Source organism: Lontra canadensis, unplaced genomic scaffold, assembly GCF_010015895.1.
Source record: "Lontra canadensis isolate GAN:19392208 unplaced genomic scaffold, GSC_riverotter_1.0 scaffold4, whole genome shotgun sequence".
In the NCBI taxonomy this organism is placed as follows: Eukaryota; Metazoa; Chordata; class Mammalia; order Carnivora; family Mustelidae; genus Lontra; species Lontra canadensis.
Window position 1 is genome coordinate 17,998,793 of NW_022630998.1, and position 19,519 is coordinate 18,018,311.

The window sequence follows — 19,519 nt, forward strand, 5'->3', positions numbered from 1 at the left end:
AATGGAGATAGGTTCTGTCATTTAAGGAGAATGGTAGAAAGAGAGCAAGAAAAGACAAGGACAAGATTTTTATTCAAATCAACATGAAGGGTAAGCGGAAGAAGAGCAACCCACAAAAGAATTTGAGAGGAAACAATTAGAAACAGAAAAGCAGAATCAGGACAAATACTGTTAGAAAAGCCTAGGGATATGAGAGTTTCTAGAAGAAACTGATCAGCTGTGTGAAAATGCAATTAGACTTCAAATACATAAAGACTGAAAATTAGGAATTGGTGGTATTTGCTAGAGCAGTTTCTGTGGAATAAATTGTGGAAGAAAGTCAGATTATGGAGGGTTAAAAATAAATGGAAGATAAGGAAGTGGAGATAGTCATATAAAATAATCTTCCTAGCAGCTTCTTTACAATAGGAAAATATTAGTAATTAGTAGTCTGATATAGTCTGATATAGTCTCAAGGTTGAGTGTTTCATTTAATTAATGGATTGATTCATTTATTCATTCTCTAAAGCATACTTTTAGCTGCTGAAAAGGTGTGAATAAAGAGGAAACCTTTAAAACTAAGAGGTGAAGAGAATTACTACGGAATAATGCCATTTGAGACTGGAAGAAAATCTTATGGAGCTGGGCACTTGTGCAGATGGGTCACTAGATGTGGGGATGGATATCACATGCTTGGTAGCCCAAATCTGTTCTGAAATAAGGAAGGCGGGATCATTGCCTGAGCACTGAAGGGCAACTGAAGCTAGGGACTAAACTGTGTAATGAGGCCTCTCTTCAAACTTGTGCTTTTCTTCAGCAGAACTTGAGCTTCTGCTTGCATTATCTGTGACATTGTCCATGAACCTTGTTGCTACTTCAAAAAAATAAGCTCGTGTTTCTTAAATAGAGCGTCCTCTGATATACTGCTCTTTGGAATTCCAAATAGCAAGCTGGCCCTCTTCTCTCTGCACTCCATTCATCTGGTTTTCCAGTCGACAAGAGGAGATAGAGATAGAAAGATGGATTGTGTGTGTGCATGTACATACATTGTACTCTTTAGAGGTGATGACATACATAGGACTATCAAAGAAGTCTTCTAGGGTTGTAGAATGAAAAATTTGAAAACTGCTACTTTTATTCATGTAGAATTCTACTTAGTACATACCTTTGAACTCTTTAATCCACAGAGCTTTACATGCCAAAAGTCTCATGTTCATTTTACCTGGACAGTCATGAGTCTTCATCTTCCTACTCCAGTACTCAGCTCACATCCACTCAACAACGAACTAACTTAAAATCGCAGGCTAATATGCCTTGTTGACTATCAAAGCAACAGGCCGGTTTTTGTTTTAGTCTTCAATCTTTAAGACATCGTGCTGAATTCTGGAGGTCACCTGCAGTAGAAATGCAAGTCAACCAACTCAAAAATCCTTATTTTCTTGGAGTTGGGAGGCAGGAGAAGATGGGAGATAGAAAATATTATTAGATATTTTGAATAAATGAAAAACTCTGTAATGACCAGTGTCACCTTTACCACTTCAAAATGTACCTTTTTGTTAATTCAATTATTCCCTATGATAGTCTTACCTTTTCCCAGTTTTTTTTTTTCCAAAACACTTCTTAAATATTGAACACTGCAGTTTTAAAATATGCACAGGCATCTGATTCCTTAGGCATCTTGAGAATTTGCCTGAACTATACACGGTGAAGCTGATCTGTGTCCTAGGGATGAGGTAAAGGAGGCAGGTGCTCTAGTAAACAGCTTAGAAAGTGGTTGTGCATTATTTTTGCCTCCAGGTCAAACTCTGTGACTTTCTTGACACCTGAAAAATATCAAAGCCCACATTTTGAAGCACAGTTAGGAATGTGTTTAGGAGGGTGCCCAAGGGCAGAGACAACATGTTATACAAAGACTGGAAGAAAAAAAAAATGATTTAATGGAGAACTTGAGGAAGCCTGGGAGTTCTCTGTTTTGGTATACTTTCATATACAAGTGAGAGACACCAGTTCAAAATGATTTAAGAAAAAGGTAGATAGATGTGTTGCCTCAAGGGCTCAAAGAGTGTCAGCAGAACTTAATCTTTCTTTCTACATCCGTTGGTTCTACCCTTCTCTCTGTAGGCTTTCTTCTCAGCCAAGTTTTCCCCCTGCTTCGGCTGTGTCGCACTTATCTCCTATTACCCCAGCAACCCTAGCGAAAAGGGAGAATCTCATCTTCCAACATTTCCAGCAGAAGTCCTGGACTCATTCATTGGTTCTAAATGATTTGTCTTTGGTCAAATCCCCATCCATCAACCCCAGAGAAGACATGGTTGAAGGAAAGACTATTGTTTAAGGAAAACCTTTGTGCTGTTCCTAGGCAGGCAAAAACACAGATGTCCTTATATTACCTTTGTGCATGCAGTGGACTCTCATGTGGATAAGGGTATAAACTTCTGTGAGACCCCAGAAATGAAAAATAGACCACTTGCATGAACTTCACGGGAAAGCAGATTTCAGCTTACTCCCAAGAAGGATCTTTTCACAACAGGTAGAACCATTAGGAGTTGAAATGGGCTGCCTCAAGGTGTGCCAAGTACCAGGTCCTTCCATTTGTTCAGGCACAAAACAGATAGGCAGCTGTCAATAGAGTTGTGTAAGGAATTCCTACATTAGGCAGAGCTTTGCCTAAATGACCTGAAAGATCTCTTTTGACGCTACAATTCTATTATCCTTGTTAATTTCCACAATTCAATTTGCAGTACAGGATAAACAAACCAACCAAATTTGATCTGAAACTTCTGCAGGCTATCACAGGTCATTTAATCTAAACCACATGGCTATAGCCATTAGTCTGTTTTCTGAAGTCATCTAACAGACGTGGTCCTTAACAAGGTCTCCATGTTATTAGTTTCACTTATGGCTTTTTCCAGCCTCCTGCTTATTACACAATTGCCTTTCATTCTCCTTTAGATTGGCATGGAGAGGAGCATGAGAGTTTTCTTCTTTCTGCTTTTCGCCTCTTAAACCTTATAATAGGTGGGCCCCAATTAAAATTACATTGTTTATACCTTTACCTCCAAATTTGGCTTTCACTTGGCAGGTTCAAGAATCTATGAGAAACAGGAGCAGGAGCCATGGATAACCATAGCTCTAAACTTTATTGAGGCAAATTTTCAAAGAAGGAAGAGTGAGATTTTTAAACTTTTGATATTAAAAATTAATCTATAAAGTAAGTTTAACATATTGCAATATTGTTAGAATTAGGATACCAAACCACTTGAGCCATACTCGAGAAGAAATAAACACATTTGCGTTAAACAGGATTTGCTCCTTTCACAACTGAAAGCACTCTCTCCCCCGCCATATACAAATATACTCTGTTCTGCTTAAACTGGAAATGACATGTTACACAATCCAGCCTGCAAATAAAATTTTGCTTTTGCCAGAATACATCCATCCTTAATAACTGATTTTTTTTTTTATGTTTTTCAGTGAATGTTGTGTCAATGTTACAGGAATTTTGGGAAAGCAAGCAGCAGCAGAGAGCTGCATTCCCAAGTGAAGGCGTGGTGGTCTATGAGTCACTGCCGTCTCCAGGACCTCCCTTTGTGAGTTATGTGACCCTCCCAGGGGGAAGCTGTTTTGGCAACTTTCAGGTAAGAAACAACCATAAATTGGTCAGTAAAAGTTAATTGGGTTAAAATAGAGTAAGTCCTTTAATAAAATGGTAACATTATCAGCTTTCTTGGTTGTAGTGAAAAGAAAGTTGTATTGCATTCCATTATATACCCAGGAAAGTTGGCCGGGTGTTCCAATTTTTTAAAAATGCAAGTGTTTTATATTAGAGTGTCCCCTGATATTTCTTTATGGAAAATTAATTTTATATCATTTTATTTGCCTGATAGCTGCTGCCTTCCTCCAAAATATTTTGAAATAAACCATAAAAGCAAACTTCTATAAAGTCCTTCCATCAGGGCCCTTCCATCACTAGGAAGTCTCCACTTTCATGAATTTTGAATCAAGTCCTAATCAATCTACTATACAGCAAAGCATGAACCAACAGCAAAGGTTGAGACTTACCAGTTTTGGGTTCAGGCACCTGTGCTAAGCCCAAGTTCTGCCTCTGAATAACTGTATATTCTTGGGACACTTACTTAACTTCTTGATTTCCCTGACTTTGAAATGGGGAATTATATCCATGGTGTTGGTTGAGAGTCATGAGATATGCATGAGATATCTGACACATGCTAGGTATTCCAATTATTTTTTATGATTATTATAAAGACCCTTCTAGTTGGTGAAAGCTTTATTATGTCTATGATAAGGGTAATGATGACCATCAACACCTGATTGTCCAGTGTATATAACAAATATTTGTTCAGTGACTAGGAAATATCAAGCATTGGGCCAAGTAATGAGGATATAGTCCATACCTTGAGGAAATCAGTGTGCAAAAAAATTATAGTAATTAAATAGGGTTATATTTGGGGTTTGATGAATGCATAAAGAAGAAACTTCTCAGTTTATGAGTACTCCTTTAGTGTAGTAAACTGTCTCTCAATTTTCAATAACTTTCAGTATGGACAATATGCTCAACAAGCATTCAAGTGTCCCTCAAAACTTTGACAAGAGGCAAATTTCCAGTGTATCTCTTGGTAGTGTAAGTCTACAAAACTTAAAGTCATGTAATTTTTTGGACTAATGTCATACTTGATATTATTTATATTTCTACCTTTACTCTCCCTTTGAACCTAGCCGTGCCTCACTCATTTATTTTATCCTGTTACTGTGTATCTATTACATGTTATTTCAAACCTTTATGAAGTGAAGGGAGACTATAGTTTAATAAATAGACCCACAAACCTATGTCTGATCCAGATAAGTCAAAGGATTCATGGGGAGTGCAAACACAAGCTGAAATATGCAGTTGAGGGTATCTTTGCCAGTCACTACATGACATTCCTAGCATAGGGAGCAGTATGTGAAAAGGCCCGCCTGGAGCAAGAGAAAACCACAAGCACTTTCAGAATTTGGGAAGCCTGAGTGCGTCTGTGGCAGGGAAGTGGTAGGAGATGATGAGTTAGGCACTCATACCAAACCATAATGGGTCTTTATGCTCTGCAAGGAAGGAATGCAAGGAAGAACAGGTTTTATTCCATATAAAATTAGGACCTCCGAAGGGTTCTGAGTGGGAGGCTAATATAGTCAAATACGTTTCAGAAAGATTATTCTGGCAGTAGCATGGGGGTTATTTTAAGGCCAATTAAAGAACTATTTTCAAAATTTCTGGCCCAGACAGCCTCCAAAGTCTTGCTTTCTCCTACCCTGAACATTGGTCAACAGTGGACCTCTGTTTCCCCTCTGTCTAGTGACAATGAATTGCCTGATGAGGGTGATTTGAAAGTGGGTCTAGAAGCCTCAAAACAGAGCTTAATAGGTGCTCCTGGGTAACTCAGTTAATTAAGCATGTCCAGCTTAGTTTCGGCACAAGTCATGATCTCAAGGTTGTGAGATTAAGCCCTGCATCCAGCTCTGCCCTCAGCAGAGTCTGCTTGAGATTGTCTTCCTCTCCCTCTGTCCCTCCCACTACCCATGACCCCCTCCCCTCTCAAATAAATAAATAAATACAGTCTTTTAAAAAAAGCCAAAAAACCCCCACAAAAACACAGAGCTTAATATAACCACAGACAGACAAGGATGAGGGGCTGGAGAGGGGGAAGAAAGCAGCAACTGAGGAAGGGATTTCCTAACCCATGTGAGCCTGCAGGTCCATCATCAAGCATTCTAAGGTGAAATCAGCCTACTCATATAGAGCTTCCATCAGACTTCCCATTCAAGGTAGACCTTCTAGGGAAACAGAGCACAGACACAGAGCAAGGTCTTGCCAGCCAACTGAATGAATCTCTTTGTCCATGAATGTTAATGGACTAAAGACCACCAAACATTTGAAGAAAACCAAAAACAAAAGAGAAAGGTCAAGTTAAACAAACAAAAGGATATAAATAATTCAAGCCATAGATGACATAAGAGAAGATTCCAGTGAGTATCCTCAGAAAATTGTGGGAAGATATTTATCCCTAAAACAGCTATGAAAAAAGGAGCAATCAGGGAACAAGAAATTTAAAATATGATTGCCAAAATAGAACAATAAAAATAAAAGAGTGAATAGATGAGTGGACATAGGTCACAGCCAAATTAGTGAAGGATGACAGAATAAAACATAAATAATAAAGTAATTCTTTTAGAACATAGAGCAAAAAGACAAAGAGATGGGGAAAAAATCATACAGGAGGCATGAGTATAAATCCTGGAGGTAAACATCAACAAGAGTTCCAGAAAGAGACAAAGGAAATAGAGGGGTGGAAATAAGTAACGGAAGCAATTTTCTTTTCTCCCCCCAAATTTATTTTCTTTCTTTCTTTCTTTCTTTCTTTCTTTCTTTCTTTCTTTCTTTCTTTCTTTCTTTCTTCCTTCCTTCCTTCCTTCCTTCCTTCCTTTCTTTCTTTCTTTCTTTCTTTCTTTCTTTCCTCCTTCCTTCCTTCCTTCCTTCCTTCCTTTATCTATTTGAGGTGGGGTGAGGGAGAGAGAGCATGAGTCTGGGGAGGGTCAGAGAGGGAGGGAGAGAATCTCAAGCAGACTCCCCACTGAGCTCAGAGACCCAGGGAGGGCTCAATCTCACAATCTCAGATCATGGTCTGAGCCGAAACTGGACACTTAACTGACTGAGCAACCAAGGCAGCCCAACAGAAACAATTTTCTTGAGTTAAAGAAAAGCACAAATTTTCATATTGAATTGGCCCACCATATTCCAAACAAGATCATGATGAAAGAATCACAGGGCTCCATGGCTATTAGGAACTTAGGGACAACTCTCTGCATAAAAGATGGATCAAGGTGCTTTTTTTTGATACTGGATTTACAATTGATCTCTGGTTTGGTTTTTAGTTTTTAATTTTATTTTAATGTAGATTGAGTGTATACATAAGATATGGAAGATCTTAATGTAAAAGGGCAAAAACTGGCAAACCCAGTCAACAAAACCAAACTATTTTTTAAAGAAGATGAGTAAGAAAGAAAAATCTTTGGCATTTCTGAGTAAGAAAAAATGCAAAGCATATACTACACTAAGCATGATAAGAGGAATGCAATCATGGGTGTATGATGTAAGAATACTACATAAACAATTACATTAAACAACAAAGATGATATTGAATGCTTTTTGGGAAGTCTTTGTATTATCTGTGAAGCTCTTCCATAAGTCTAAAAAATTAAAAGTTAAAAAAACTTCAGTGTCTCCCTATTACCTTCTTATTAAAGTCTGAATCTGAATTCTTTACTCTGAAAATAAAAGCTCCGCAGCTGACCCCATCTTTCCCTTTCAGCTTTATCTCCCTGAATTCCTCTTCTGACACTCAGTGCTTCATCCTAACTGTTCTTCATTCATGCCTTTACTTCTTCTAGCTGCTATTTATGTGCATGTTCTGTCTCTATAATAAAACATAAATGCCTCAGGGACAGGGTCTGTATCTTCATATCACTATGACTCCAAGCACTGTGCTTTGCATATAGTAAGTGCCCAATAAATTTTGTTGAATGAATAGCTAAGTGAGTGGATAAAAAAAATCTCAAATATCAATGGAGTTTATATTTGTCCACTATTATGTATAATCACTATTGATTGATACACAAAATAGTGAGTACTATTATATACAATATAACTATTATATACAATATAATATATCAAATAAGATATTTTACCTAATAAGATATTTCATCTAATATTTTACCTAATAAGATGGTGGGCTGGCAGGGGCGCCTGGGTGGCTCAGTGGGTTAGGCCGCTGCCTTCGGCTCGGGTCATGATCCCAGGGTCCTGGGATCGAGCCCCGCGTCGGGCTCTCTGCACAGCAGGGAGCCTGCTTCCCTTCCTCTCTCTGCCTGCCTCTCTGCCTGCTTGTGATCTCTGCCTGTCAAATAAATAAATAAATAAATAATCTTAAAAAAAAAAAAAGATGGGCTGGCAAAGAAAAGTCAGGAACATTAAAGTCAGGTAATATTATTATGTTCATATTTGTGGTTTTAAGTTTTGAAGGTGGGTTAGCTTAAAAATATTGATGTAAAAAAACAGCCAGTTGTCTCTGAATTTATTTTGTGCATAGTAACTTCCCTTCCACCAAATACCCATGACCAAAAATAAGCAAGATTTGGCCATTTCCTCACCCAGGTGTGCATTATGTTTATTTATATGTAATAAATGCACTCATTATAATGTCTTAGAATGTAACATATTTGACAGATCAGTGAATGGATCTAGAGGATATAAATTTTAGAAATTCAAATTTCCTTATTTTTGTTTTTGCTTTCACTACCTTGAGAATTATGAATTTCCCAAGCATCTCATAAATTTCTCCTCAAAATGATAGGACTTCCCCTTGATAGTACATTCAACATCCTCCTTGTGGTCTTTAAAAAATAGAAGACAAAATGAAAAAACTGAACTCTTCAACAGGGAGGCCTCTTGATGATTTCTCTGATCATTTCAGGGCTCCTTTACCTTATGTTTAAATCATTATATTTTAAAGTTCTCAGGAGGATTGTTAACATCCTTGCTTTAAAAGATGCAGAATTTCCTGAATCAAATGTTTTGAAAATGTGTTCGGTTGATTGGCTGACAAATCTGGCCCCTTAACCCCTTTGGCCCCCCAAAATATGATTTGAGAAAGGAAAACCAGGAAGTTAAAAAAAAGAAAGAAAATTTATCCTAAAGCAACATCCTTACACTTTTCTTTGACTGTTCAAAAGCCATCTTAAATGCTATTTTCACCATATAACATTTCATCTTGTTTTTGCCAGCAATTGGCCAGTAAGAGCCTACATGCTCATTCCTGCAATGCCTTTCACATAATCAAATGTCACCCTTGTGCACTGCAAATCATTTCACGATGGATTATTAATGCCAAGACCATGTGCTGAGACATGGAGAAACCATTATGCCAGCAGTAGCCTTCTTACTGAGCCATGGACGTCACCTCCAATGGTGCCAAGTAATTGAAAATACTTGAAGTGGAGTTTGGGACTGGATTGAAGGATTAATCCTTCTGGTTTCATGAAAGCTGTAAGAGATTATGCCCATTCATTCTTTAGAAAAATGGTATTCAGACTGAGCTTTAGTTTTCTGATTAATCAAAGGAAAGTAGTCAAAGGCTCTGATGGACACAAACCACTGGTTTTATGCAAAGAAACCTCCCACTGAAGTAAATGGGAGGCTTGTGTCCAAGAAGACTAATTAAGTAAGGAATTTTCAGTTAGTCTTGACACCACAACCCACAAAAAACAGAGAGGCAGAGGGAAAGAAAGCAGTCACAATCTTGTTTAAACTTTGCCTTCATAAGCTACTACAGTATTAGAAAAAGAGAAGTGAAAATGATTCATTTTTGAATTTCAAAACAATAAATAAAATGATCTATTCATATTAAATTATTTTTCTTTTAGAAAGTTATATTGAAACACATTAGTTATTATTGTGTCTTTTATAAAAGAAACCACCCTCTAATATTACAGTCATTCAGTAGGAATTCATGCATTTTGGACATATTTTCTTTATGCCATTCTCGTCTAGGCAGTTAATCCTTCCCTAGCCACATATCATGACCATGAAAACTTGCAGTAATTTCCATTTTTTACAATAAGAGCAACACAAGGGCCATCAGATCAACGTCTGGCTCCCCTCTTGATGAACTCAGAAGGAAAGCCACTCACTGCTTCAGCAGCTGTTTTTGTTTCCAAGTGCAAAAGGAGAATTTATTTGAGTATTTTATCTTATTTTATATTTTGATTAAAAGGTTTGTGATTCAAGTTTTTTTTCTAACCAATGACGTGACCTTCCATGTCATCTGCTAGAGTGATTTGGATTAATGAATTTCATTCTTATTTGGAATAAAAACCAAAATTCCTTTGAGTGTAGTATAAGACCATATGATTATTTGGGTGCATAAGTTAGGATTGATAAAAAAATGTGTCCTCTGGCTAAAACACGGATGTGATAGCTCGATTTATTTGAAGTGTAGGACACTAATTCATTTGGGTATCATATATTTTTCACGTTATTTTTTGTTGTTAAAATTTCTTCATGGAAAATAAATATAGGTGTTAAACACGGTTTAGGTATTTAGGCTCTTTGTGTATTGCCAAGCAACCCATGGAACTGAGACATTTAATATTACCATAGGCAAGCTGTTACTGGTTTTTGTTTTTTGTTTTTTTCATTTTCAACCAAAGCTTGGTGTCGCATAATTGGGTGACATGAGAGGACAAAGCAGATAAGCTCCTGGCAAAGCTCTGTCTCTAAAAGGCCTCTTTAAGCAGTGAAAAACACCTTAGTTTTCAAACCAAAACCTTTGCTTATGAAGATACCTAGAAAAATTACTTTTCCAAGATGCGTACTAAAAGAAGATAGCACTGTTTGATTTTGTTATGTTTAGTTTCTTGAGGCAGTAAGCATACTTCACCTATATTATCAGATATAAAACATATGTTTTACACTTCCATGCATTGAATGATTCTTCTCAAGGTCCAGGGAATTGAAAGTATATTTAAATCACAATAAACTAAGTTTATGAAATTAAGTTTTTACCAGGAGAAAAGAACTAAGAGAAATTTTTATTAATTCATAGACTTGGCTAATTCAAATTGTAAGGCTCTTTTCACTGCTTATTAAATGAGGCTTAACCTTAACAGTCTATGTCTCAAATAGAGATTTAGCTCCTGCCACAAAATTGAGACTATTGCCCTGCACTGAAGCTGTTTTAAATGCCAGCTATTTCTATTTAAAATCATCCATGACCTCTTCTTTGTCTCTAGACTTGACTCAAATGCACAACCCACTATGCAATGTAACTTAACTTCTAAAGGAGGCATTTCCTGGTAGAAATCTCCACAGGAAAGCATCCTGTTTTGTAACTAATGAGACCCAAAGATAGGAAGGCTAGTTATAACCCCTTCCCATTTGAAAGTCGTATGTCAAGACTTTAATGACTTGCCCATGAAACTGGGAGTGCATATTGTTTTAATGAGACATTGTATTTATTCCCCAGTCCTATTCCCTAACTTTAATCTGTGTCTCTTCTTAGCAAGTAAAGTGAATAGAGATGCTTGGCCTCCAAAGAGAACAGGAGAGTGCAGTGAAAGAAATGCTTAGGAAGAGAATCTGAGTGGTAAATAAAGACTTGGGACTATCTTCACAGAAGTCTACAAGCCCCTAATCGATGAGCTTTAGGAAGATGCTAACTGTCTCAGGAGTTGCTGAGTGAGGAAGAAAAGCTGACTCCATCTTTCCCCATCCCCCCTCCATCCCTCTCAGTGCAATCAGAGCCAAGTCCTTTTACATCAAAGCAACTATAAAAATAAACCAAAACCTTGAGCCTGATCAATTCATCTTGTCTTCACCTTAACTTGAAAAAAGAAAAAGAAGAAAAGAAAAAAGGGAAAAGAAAAAAAACCTCAAGGAGCAAAACACAACATGGTTTTGTAATAGTTACCAGGGACCTTGCTCTAGGTATGTGTGTAGAATACCATTTGTGGCAGAGGTAAACGAGGAGGAGGCCAGGTGGTTTATATTATAAAAATAACATTCTGACCTACCATGTGCATGAAACATTTCTTTCATTTGACAGGAACTGGTGAGTTTTCTCTGAAAATTGGACTCCCAGACCACTCCCCTCCCCCATACCTAGCAAAGACCCCCATTCCCAGCACACACACAGCTCCAAATTGTTCCCAACATATTTGCAGGCAGCCTGACCTAGGGAGAAAGAGACACAATATTAACTTGGGTGACTGAGTTTCAACGGTTGCCCTTTTTCACATCACCATCTGGAAGGGGGGGAAATGCTAATATATCCACAATTAGATAAATTGGAACACATGCAAATGTTCATGCTTAGACCGGGGCAGTCAAGGTCTTAAGAAACTGAAAAGGGGACAATTAACAGCAAGGCCTGGCTTGCGGCACTCTTTGTGCCCATGCCTTGCTGTCAGGATGAAACAGAGGTGTTGGTTGACACTGACCAGAGCTGACAGACCGTACACACAAACTCTGCAAGACACTTGCTGAGGCTTGAATTCTGATTCACAAAAGCAAAACATTCCCAGCCACCTGAATGACAGACTTGACAGCCTAAAAGATTTGGGCAAGATTTCTCACCTCTCACAGGGTCAGTTTATTTGGTTTTGCCACCTGCAAAGCCCCAGCTCAGGAGATCCCTTGGGTAAATGTGCTATTGAGTGAATGCCACCTAAATAACATTGACCTGCCCTTGACCTCCCCCTCTCCAACACCCCTCCCCCGTAGGGGGAGTGGGAACAACATCTTCAGCTTTGAGTTCAAATGTACATTCAATCTGTCACATTTGCGACTATAAAATTGTTCTTATTCAAAAACCTCATTCCTTACAGACTATTTTTCAACTCCTTGGCTATCATTGGTAGTGGCTGAGTAAAGTGTACCTAACTTGGTTTTATACATTTTGGATCTACAAACCTTTTTTTCCTTGATATCTTTAAAATAAAAATACGAAAAATCTTTAGAAGTCAGTTAAGGGGCACCTGGGTGGCTCAGTGGGTTAAAGCCTCTGCCTTCGGCTCAGGTCATGATCCCAGGGTCCTGGGATCAAGCCCCACATCGGGCTCTCAGCTCAGCAGGGAGCCTGCTTCCTCCTCTCTCTCCGCCTGCCTCTCTGCCTACTTGTGATCTCTGTCTGTCAAATAAATAAATAAATAAAATCTTAAAAAAAAAAAAAAAAAGAAGTCAGTTAAGATGGAGAAAAGTTACCTAAATGGTTGTCTTTCTACTTGCTTTCCAGTAGGAAACACTGTAGTTGAGATGCATGTGCAATTAAATCTTGGCATCTAGAAACAGCTTTCAACATGTGTATCCTGCCTATTTTCTAATACGAAACCTGGGGAAAATTATTAATCAAATGAAGGCTACCAGGAAAGTAACTGTTCAGAGAATGTCAGCCTTGTTAGAAACGGTTTCTACGAACAAGTAACACAGTTGTCAATAATTTTTAAATATTTAATAAATAATTAACAATAAAACTAGTTTCTTAGTAGGCATTTATATTTTTATACACATACATGACTACCAAAATTTTATTTCACTTAATTTAAGAACCGTACATCTTGGGGCACCTGGGTGGCTCAGTCATCAAGCCTCTGCCTTCAGTTCAGGTCATGGTCTCAGGGTCCTGGGATCCAGCCCTGCATTGGGCTCTCTGCTCAGCAGGGAACCTGCTTCCCCCCACTCTCTGCCTGCTGCTCTGCCTACGTGTGATCTCTCTCTGTCAAATAAATAAATAAAATCTTTAAAAAAAACTGTACATCTTAAAAGTTGATAAGTCACTATTTTATTTCAGGACAATCTACTTGGCCCATGAATTAATCTTGGTTGATTAATTTGCCATTGTACAGTGTCACACTTTGGAAAATTATCATGGTAGAAATAAAAACTGCTCAGCAGAAAAGGAAAATTGAGACCTCACTTACTTAAGTCAGCAGTGCTTATATACTTCCTAAGGGCCTAATTTCAGAACTGTCATAAAGAACTTTTTTTTTTCAACCTGAACACTGCTTTCCTTGATTCTTGGGTAGAGGCAATTTCACTAGTGAAAAATAAAGATTTTGATGTTAGCAAAGGTGGACTTAACATTGTGATATTGTCATTTATTAAAAGAAATATATATTTGGTCTTTATCCTGGTCCCTGGTGCAGAGCTCCTAAAACCCTTAGAATTTCCTAAGTGGTAAGAATGAAAAAGGTATCTTTTATTATTCATAACAGAACCCTTTCTACTATACTTAAGTTTATGTTAATGAGGCGGTTTCTGAAAAGTCCCTAATGATGGTGACTGGTTGCCTAGGTAACAAATCACATGATTAGAAGGTTGAAAGTTTCAGCCCTAGCATCTGAGATGACCTTCTTGGAAATGAGAAGGACTAAAGATTGATTTAATCACTGGTGGCCAAAGATTTAATCAATCATGTCTATGTTATGAAACCTCCATAAAAATCCTAAGTGTTGGAACTCGGAGGGATTCTAGGTTGGTGTACATATGGAAGTTCTGGGAGGGTGGTGCACCTGGGAAGGGCATGGTGCTCTGGGCCTCTTCCCACACTTGTGCTCTATGCATCTTTTCCTCTGGCTGTTCCTGAGTTCTATCCCTATATCATAAACCATTAAGCTCTTAAGTGAGCCATCTTCCTGAGTTCTGTGAATTGTTCCAGCCAATGATAGAACCAGAGGAAGGGGTCATGGGAGTTACTCATTTTTACCTGGTTGATCCGAAACCCAGGTGACAACCTGGAATTCCTATTCATGTCTGAACTGGGGGTAGTCTTGTAGGACAGAACCATTAATCTGTGGGATGTGATGCTATCTCCAGGTAACTAGTTTGAGAATTATGTTAAATTATAGAACACCCAGCTGGTGTCATGGAATTCATTTGTGTGATGTAATTAGTTGTGTTGGTGAACAGAGTATAGAAGTGTAGAATGATACAGTGTAGTAGAGGAGAGACTTCCCTTTTCATGAAGCCAGTGAAGCTTCTGCTCAGACTTCTTCTAAATCCAATGTCAGTTTTTTCAAATTTCTTATTGTTCTTCTTAAACAAGATCCCCCAAATTATGTAAACTTCATGCCCCACAAAACCTGGTTCTGCTGCTGACATTTAGAAATGGGACACGGAAGAGATAGAAGTTAGAGCAGTGTTCCTCTGAAAATAGTCATGGGTTCACTTGGCTCAGAATCACCTGGAAGCTTGATAAAATGCAGACAACCCCCACCCCAACACTGGCCCCAGTATAATCCAACTAAAGATACTGATTAAGTAGGCCAGATTGGGGCCGGGGAATCTTCATGTTTAACAATTTCCCCCAGGTGATCTTACTATCAACACTAAAGTTTTTGAACTCTTGGTTCAGATTCCTGGCCTAGGTTTATCATTGATCTTCGTGTACACTGTGGGCTTCTAGCATCTTTTTGGTGATCTAACATACAAAATAAAATATAAGGCAAGAATGAGTTGATCTTGGGATAATTTCTTATCCAATAGAGCTGGAAAAGTTTAACTTAAATGATTTTTGCTCTTGAAGAATTAGCAAACACTTCTTAAAATTATTGAGCAATCTTATGTGGCAGAATTCCAAATTCTCTTGGCCCCATACTTAATCAAGGGGTCACTTTCAGGAGAACCCTCCTACACCATTGGTGGGAATGCAAGCTGGTGCAGCCACTCTGGAAAAAAGTATAGAAGTTCCTCAAAAAGTTGAAAACAGAGCTATCCTAGGATGCAGCAATTGCACTGCTGGGTATTTACCACAAAGATAAAAATGTAGTGATCTAAAGGGGCACCTGCCCACCAGTGTTTATAGCAGCAATGTCCACAATAGCCCAACTATAGGAAGAGCCCAGATATCCGTTGACAGATGAATGTATAAAGAAGATGTGGTGCATATATATAAATGAAATATTATGCAGCCATCAAAAAATGAAATCTTGCCATTTGCAATGATGTGGTTGGAACTAGAGGTATTATGCTAAGCAAATAAGTCAGTCACAGAAAGATAATTACATGATCTCACTCATATGTGAAATTTAAGAAACAAAACAGAAAACCAGAGGGGAAGAAAGGAAAAAAATAAAACAAGACAAAACCAGAAAGGGAGACAAACCATAAGAGATTCTTAATCTTAAGAAACAAACTGAGGGTTGCAGGATGGGAGTGGGGGAGAAGGTTGGGGTAACTGGGTAATGGACATTAAGGAGGGCCTGTGATGTAATGAGCACTGGGTGTTATATAAGACTGATGAATCATAGACCTGTACCTCTGAAACCAATAATACATTATATATTAATTGAATTTTTTAAAAAGGGGGGGTCACTTTGAGCCAGCATGAGAAACTTCCTGTAGGACATTTGATCTTCTCATCTAATCAAGCTGATGCCTCTCTCCATGTTCCTTCTCCCTATAGTACAGTAGAGGAAAGCATTGAAAAGACAGTAGAAGGGAAGCAGATATTAAAATAATTGTCAGCACATTGCCCTCCTCATTGAGCACATTTGCTTGCCACAGTGTGCTGCTTCCACTTTTGGCCTTTTGTTTTGAATGAAGTTGAGTTTGTTATGCAATGGGTAGAGATAAGCTTGAAGTCTTTTGTCAAAATGACCCACAGAATATCAAAGTAGAAGGTTTGGCTAAAAAACTATATTGATTTGTAGAGTGCTGTGAGATTTTAGCCAAATTATATATTCTACTTCAAGGTGAGTGATCATTTCTGTGATAAGCAGAATTGTGTGGTAGTTAAAAATTTGGACTCTCAAGTCAGGCAGACCTGGGGATGAATCTTTTTTTTTAATCACCTTTTTTTGCAGTGGGGCGGCGGGTGGGGGGTCCTTGCGTGCAGAGAAAGAAAGAGAGAGAATCTTAAGCAGGCTCCACGCTCATCATGGAGCCCAACTTGGGGCTCAGTCTCACAACCCTGAGATCATGACCTGATCTGAAATCAAGAATCAGAGGCTTAACTGACAGAGCCACCCAGGTGCCTCTTTTTCATCACTTCTTAAGTTGTATGACCTTGGGATATGACTTGTTTCCTCATCTGCAAATTAAGGATAACAACGAAGAGAAATGCCTTTATATTAGTGATCTTTGGCTGGGTAACAAATTGCCTCAAATCTTAACATTCATTGTCTCATATTGTTTCTGGGGATCAGGAATCTGGAAACAGCTTCGTTGGGTAGTTCTGGCACAGGCTCTCCTGGACGTTGTAGTCAAGCTGTTGGTTGAAGCTGAAGTCATCTGAAGTCTTGATTGGTTCCAGAGGATCAGCTTCAATCTCATTCAGATGTCTGTTGGCAGAAGGCATTAGTTGCCTACCATGTGTGTCTTTCTGTAGGGCTGCTTACAACATGGCAACAGAGTCTTCCCAGAGCAAGCCATCTAAGAGAGAAAGCAAGTGTTACCAAGGCAGATGGACACAGTGTCTTTTATAACCTAATATTGAAAGGGACATACCATAACTTCTGTCATATTCTATTGGTTACATAGACCAACCACAGTATAGTGTAGGAGGGGACTGCATAAGGGTGTGAATGCCAGGAGCAGGGATCACAGGGGGCTGTCTCAGGGCTGGTTACCCCTGCCTTCAAATAGTTTTCCTCAGCAACGAGGCACTCTTTTATTTTTCTATTTTTTTATTTTTTTGCTTTAATTTTAGATGAGAGCCAGGAGGCTTTGAAATGATCAGAGTGGTTCGTAATGTAGCAGCAAATGAAAGGCATCTGAACATCAAGATAAATGTCTGAGTGGGGTCTACTAGCCACTTGAAAAGCATGTGGCTCCACATGCCTAAGAAATCCATAGCTGACTTTAGTAAAATCTCAGATATTAAATATTGCAGCTCTGCACTCTAACAAAGTGCAAAGGACAGAAGTTGTCTCTCTATATTAACAAGTAAGAATGGTGAGCGGATAAGGCATGGTTTACAAATCTGTATTTATGATTGGGGTCTGGCTGAAAAACAGCAAGAATAAACCATACAACCTGGGAAGTCTAATTCTAGCAGGAAGTTGTTTTGAAATAACATCATACTTCATTCACTCCCCAAGTATGTCTTTGATGACCGGTTTGGACACATCAATAAGATGTCCTGTCACTTACCATATTTTATTTTCTTGCAGCATTTCCTACTGATGGTAATTCTAACGGTGCCTGTTCTTACAGTGGAATCCACACTCTGATTTAGATTTGCCAAGCAGATTGCTCTTGGCTAAATTTCTTGCCCAAGTGCAGGCCCTTATGCTTTGAGAGATCTCATTTAAAGATCCCTAAAGAAAAATATGCAGCCTTTACTGGCTTGGATTTGTAGCTCCAAATTTTAGAAGAAAGCGGCTGGTTAACATTATAGACATTTTGAAGTACTTGTCTTTCAGAAATGCGAAGAACAATAGCAAGAAAAACCTTTTGATGGTTGAGAATTTATTTTATTTTATGTACTTATTAATTGGTACACTTTTTCCCCCCATTTTAATCAAAGATTCTGTACATTGAAACAATAAGTAAAGACATGTGTCTGCTTTAAGATCTTGATATTGGTTAAGTCTCCGTAGTCCTTTTTCATGCTTTCTGGGAAAAGGCTCTTCTGTTCTCTCAGCCCAGCAGTACTTTGATCTCAGAAGCAGTGCCATTTGGTTGTAAATGTATGTGGTGCCTTTGATCTACTATTTAGCTGGTCTTTCTTAAAATAGATAGCTTCTTTTATCTAAGTAGTGTTTACTAGGTCTCTCTCTATGAAAGATGGCTTAAATTGCTATTATTTAGGTAGAAAGTTATATAAAGTTTCTTAGGATTACCCAGATCTGAATCTAGTTCTCTAAACTCTAAAACCCCAATGGCTCTATTATAGATTTTGTAAAGCAGATTCCTATTAAAATGGGCTACTCCTACAGATGTCAGGTAATATTTGCAAAGACTTTGCTTGCTTTTTGATAGGAAACTGATTTTCCGAAGAATAATAAACATATCCTACACTTGGGCAAAATGGTAATTTTAGAGTGTCTGAACTTAACCAATTACCCCGTGAAATTCAAATATTTATATATTTTTATATTACATACCACATAGGGTCTATTGAGACGGGATTTTTAAAAAAATAATGAGTATATATATTTACTTCTCTTCTTTATGAGGATTTCTTGAACATTTTGTCAGGTGCCTTAATGACTTGTGTTTGACTTTTCTAGGCCTCAATCAGTTATTCATTCAACAAACTGTCTATTTCAAGTACAGAGACACAAAGATGACTTAGTGACAGACTCTGCCTTTAGATCGCTCACAGCCAAGGGTTGTGGGGCAGAGCACTTGCAGACAATTTCATGGCAGTGTGGTGAATGCCTCTCATGGACGGTGATCCTCCCACCCTGGCCTTGGGAATGGTCATGGAAAACTTTCTAGAAGATGTGGCATCTGAGCTTCTTTGCAAGCCTGTAATGAAGAACTCAATGTCCTATAAATTCCCAGCCAAGTCCATAAGTCAAAATCGACCTATCTGTCCAGACCTCCCTAATTTAATAGAAGTGTCCTAAACCATAGAAAGGTCTAAAGCTTCAATGGCTTTTGCTGTCTGAAACTACCCCAAAGCCTTCTTACTTGTCATTCAACTCTAAGGAGGAAATCCCCAAACCACTTTCACATACATTTTAGAACTTTTGCACCATTCTTTATTTAAAAGGAAGTATTGGAACTCTCTTTGTGTTGTAAACAAAAATAACTGTGTACATTTGTTGGGCTACCAACACGTGGTTTGTTTTCTTTTCCCCCCATCCTCCTTGGTTTCATGTTCCTATTTCAGAAGTCTTGTCATTACTTCATCTGAATACTAACCATGTGTAAGCACTTCCAAATGCTGACCCTGAGAGCAGGCACTCTGGAGGACTCTCAAGAAATATATAAGTGACCCTTCCCAGGCCTGAAGGTTGGGAGAGGGACAGAAGGAAGCAATCT

The 19,519-nt window shown here is 38.3% G+C and overlaps 1 protein-coding gene across 1 annotated transcript in view; it reads left to right on the forward strand.

Annotated features, from left to right (window-relative positions):
• Window positions 1-19,519, forward strand: part of LIX1 (limb and CNS expressed 1) — a 57,038-nt gene that overhangs the window by 21,034 nt on the left and 16,485 nt on the right. The window contains exon 3 of the mRNA XM_032845910.1: window positions 3,454-3,617. Within this exon, the coding sequence (XP_032701801.1) occupies window positions 3,454-3,617 (164 nt within the window). The remainder of the gene's footprint in view (window positions 1-3,453; window positions 3,618-19,519) is intronic.